At 44.5% G+C, this 4,272-nt stretch overlaps 1 protein-coding gene across 1 annotated transcript in view; it reads left to right on the forward strand.

Annotated features, from left to right (window-relative positions):
- DNAH10 (dynein, axonemal, heavy chain 10) overlaps positions 1-4,272 on the forward strand; it is a 222,062-nt gene that overhangs the window by 3,970 nt on the left and 213,820 nt on the right. Inside the window, exon 2 of the mRNA XM_011988890.1 lies at positions 2,066-2,149. Coding sequence (XP_011844280.1) covers positions 2,066-2,149 — 84 coding nt within the window. The remainder of the gene's footprint in view (positions 1-2,065; positions 2,150-4,272) is intronic.

Here is a 4,272-nt window from a genome sequence, read left to right on the forward strand (position 1 = left end):
CTACCTACCTAATTATCTATACATCTATCTATACATCCATCTATCTCCTGTCTACCTACCTACCTATACATCTATTTCTCTCCTGCCTACCTACCCAGTTATCTGTACATGTATCTATACATCTATCTATCTATCTCCTATCTACCTACCTATTCATCTATTTCTCTCTCTCCTGTCACCTACCTAATTACCTATACATCTATTTCTCTCTGTTATCTGTCTACCAACTGACCAATCTATCTGTGTGTCTATCTACCTATCATTCACCTATCATCTGTCTATCCATCTATCAATTATCTATGAATTTATCTACCTACGTACCTATACATCTATCTCTCTATATATACATCTGTCTCTCTACCTACCTATCTACCTACTTACCTATACATCTGTCTCTATCTATCTATCTATCTAGCTATCTACCTACCTACCTACCTACCTATACATCTATCTATCTATACCTCTATCTATATCCTGTCTACCTACTTACCTATACATCTCTCTCTCTGTCTCCTGTCTACCTACCTAATTACTATACATCTCTCTCTCTCATCTACCGCCTGACCAATCTATCTGTGTGTCTGTCTACCTATCATTTACCTATCATCTATCTATCCATCTATCAATTATCTACCAATTTATCTACCTACCTACCTACCTACCTACCTATATGTCTATCTCTCTCTATCTATACATCTGTCTATCTACCTCTTTATCTATCCATCTATCTATCTCTGTCTGTCTAGGCATAAGGTCAGGGCTGTTGAGATCAATTAATCAGCCTACCTACCTTCCTACCTACTTGTCATCTATATCTCTCTATCCTTGTTCTATCTACAATCTATATTTCTCTCTATAATGATAATATATGGATATAGAGAGTTCCAAAAACTGTAAATATCATACTATATATACATATTATTTTGTGACCTCTCCCTCCACCACATGTCTTGGCTATTTTTTCGTGTCAATACCTACAGTTCTACCTAATTTGATAGATTTTAAATACATAGATGTACCATATTCTACTCATCCATTGTATAATTAATAGACACTTAACTTTTCAGAGTATTCATTCTACAAACAATGGAACAATGTCCGTCTAGCCTTACATACTTTGTGTATTTCTGGAGGATAGATTTATAAAAATGAAATGCATCTGTAGCAAGTATGGTCTTTTACAATTTGAGTAGGTCCTGTTGGTCCACAGCCAGTGGTGGTGGATGAGACGCCTGTTTGCCAGCAGCCTCCCCGACATTCAATATTGGCCATTTTTTAGATTTTTGCCAATTCCATAGAAGAAAAGTAGATGCACTTCCTTACTCTAATTTATGTAAATGTTAGCGTAGTTGAATCTCCTTTTTTCCCTTCAGTTTTTTCTTTTCTTTTCTTTTCTTTTTGAGACAGAGCCTCACTCTATCTCCCAGGCTGGAGTGCAGTGGCACGATCTCGGCTCACTGCAGCCTCCACCTCTTGGGCTCAAGTGATTCTCCTGCCTCAGCCTCCTGGGTAGCTGGGATTACAGGCATGCGCCACCACACCCAGCTAATTTTTTTGTATTTTTAATAGAGACGGGGTTTCACCATGTTGACCAGGCTGGTCTCGAGCTCCCGATCTCAAGTGATCCACCTATCTCAGCCTCCCAAAGTGCTGGGGTTACAGGCATGAGCCACTGCGCCTGGCCTCCTTCAGCTTTTAAATTGTGGCAACATACACATGACCTGCAATTTACATCTTAACAATTTTGAAATGTACAGTTTAGGGTGTTAAATGCATTCATAGTGTGGTGAACCCAGGAGCCTCTTATGCTTCTTGGTTGTTTATATTTCTTCTAGGCTGGTGGTAACTCTGATCATTTCTGTATCCTTTGTCTCTTGGCAGAATTTGCACAAACCTCCTTGGCTGTCACTGAAAGCCGGCTCCAGTAAGGAATACTCTGTAACCTAACGAGTCTCCTGTGGGCCACATCTCAACCCCTTGGCTCCACAGAAAGCAAATATATCAGGTGTTTCGTGCAGAGAACAATTACGTTTTATATTTTCTTCCCATTTATGTGGCCATAAAGATGAGATACCTGTCCTGTCTGCAGAGGAAGAAGAGGAAGAAGAGATTTATTCTCAAAAAGTGGAGTCCGTGGATAAAGGGCGAGGTGTGCAGTTGGCAGGGGTCATGGGAGGGTGGAACTGAAAAAGCCGCTCCCCTCTCGGCAGCGGCAGTAGGGTGCTGCCTGCCACGCCAGAATCAGCTTTTACTTTCGCTGGGTATGAAGCACAAAGAGGAAGTGCTGGGTCATGAATAAACACATGTAGTAGTTTCCCATGGCTGCTGTCACAAGTGACCACAGACTGGGTGGCTGAAAAAAACACAGATGTATTCTCACAGCTCTGGAGGCTGGAACTCCAAAATCAAGGTGCTGGCAGGGCTGCGCTCCCTCTGCGGGACCAAGGGGAGGATCCTCCCTGGCCTCCTCACAGCAGTCTGGAGGTCCGGGTGTCCTCGGCCTGCAGCATCATCACTCCGGTCTCTGCATCCATCATCACATGGCCTTGTCCCCTCTGTGTCTTTCTCCTCCATGTGTCCTCTCTCCTTCTTTTTCTTCTTTTTTTTGAGACAGAGTCTCGCTCTTGTCACCCAAGCTGGAGTGCGATGGCGCGATCTCAGCTCACTGCAACCTCCGCCTCTGGGGTTCAAGTGATTCTCCTGCCTCAGCCTCCCAAGTAGCTGGGACTACAGGTGCCCACCACCACACCCAGCTAATTTTTGTATTTTTAGTAAAGATGGGGTTTCACCATCTTGGCCAGGCTGGCCTTGAACTCTGGACCTCAGGTGATCCGCCCTCCTCAGCCTCCCAAAGTGCTGGGATTACAGGCATGAGCCACCGTGCCCAGCCGTCCTCTCTCCTTATACAGGCACCAGTCACCTTGGATTTTGGGCCCACTCTAATCCATATCACCTCATCTTTACTAATTACATCTGCAAAGACCCTGTTTCCAAATGAGGTCACATCTTGAGGACATGCACTGTGGGGGACGCTCTTCAACCTAGTGTAGTATGTAACATACAAACACTCGTACCGGCAGCATCTCAGCCAGCTCGGCAAACACATGCTTTGTACTTTGTTTTGTAGAGTAGGCTTCCCGCTACGCAAACTGCAGATGCCATTTTCTTAGGAGACTCTTCAAGGCACGGTACTTTTCATTTATTTATTTATTTTTGAGACAGGACCTCACTCTGTTGCCCAGGCTGGAGTGATAACAGTCATAGCTCACTTCAGCCTCTAACTTCTAGGCTCAAGCAATCCTGACTCAGGCTCCTGAGGAGCTGGGACTATAGAGGTACACCAACAAGCCTGATGACATTTTGATTTTTTGTAGAGATGGGGTCTTGCTATGTTGCCAGGCTGGTCTCGAACTCCTGGGCTCAAGCAATCCTCCCACCTCAGCCTTCCAAAGTGTTGGGATTATAGGCATAAGCGCCTGCTCTCGGCCAAGAATTTATTTTTAACCAAATTGTAATCCCCTCAAGTAGCAAAGATTGTGGAGAGGGAACTACAAGTTAGAAATGAAAGATAGTCTGAATAAGGCTTGTTTAAAGTGGGTGTTTGATTTTTTTTGTAGACGAAGTCTTGCTCTGTCATCTAGGCTGGAGTGCAGTGGTGCGATCTCCGCTCACTGCAACCTCTGCCTGCTTGGATTCGAGCCATTCTCCTGCCTCAGCCTCCCGAGTAGCTGGGACTACAGGCGTCCGCCACCTCGCCTGGCTAATTTTTGTATTTTTAGTAGAGATGGGGTTTCATCATGTTAGCCAGGCTGGTCTCAAACTCCTGACCTCAGGTGATCTACCCGCCTTGGCCTCCCAAAGTGCTGGGATTACAGGCGTGAGCCACCGCGCCCGGCTTAAAGTGGGTTTTGATAAGGCAGATGGCAGTTCTGGATTCCACAGCGGTGTCTGCTGAGGCCTCCTAGGAACGCACTCTTGGCTTCTGAGCCCAGTACATCCAGGAAGAGGACAGGCTTGGGTGGGAAGAGGCTGTTTAGGTGGGAAGGTTGGAGAAGCCCTTTCCCACAGAGTAAATTAACATTATTATATGTTTTCTTCTTTTCTTCTTTTCTTTTTATGGTGGTAAAATGGATGTAACATAAAACTTACCTTTTTTTTTTTTTTTTTTTTTTTACCATTTCTAGGTGGCATTAAGTACATTCATAAGTGTATTTTCCTTTTTAAAGATGGGGCCTTGCTCTGTTGCCCAGGCTGGAGTGCTGTGGTGTGATC

The sequence above is a fragment of the Mandrillus leucophaeus genome, unplaced genomic scaffold (assembly GCF_000951045.1).
Source record: "Mandrillus leucophaeus isolate KB7577 unplaced genomic scaffold, Mleu.le_1.0 Scaffold34, whole genome shotgun sequence".
NCBI classification, from domain to species: domain Eukaryota; kingdom Metazoa; phylum Chordata; class Mammalia; order Primates; family Cercopithecidae; genus Mandrillus; species Mandrillus leucophaeus.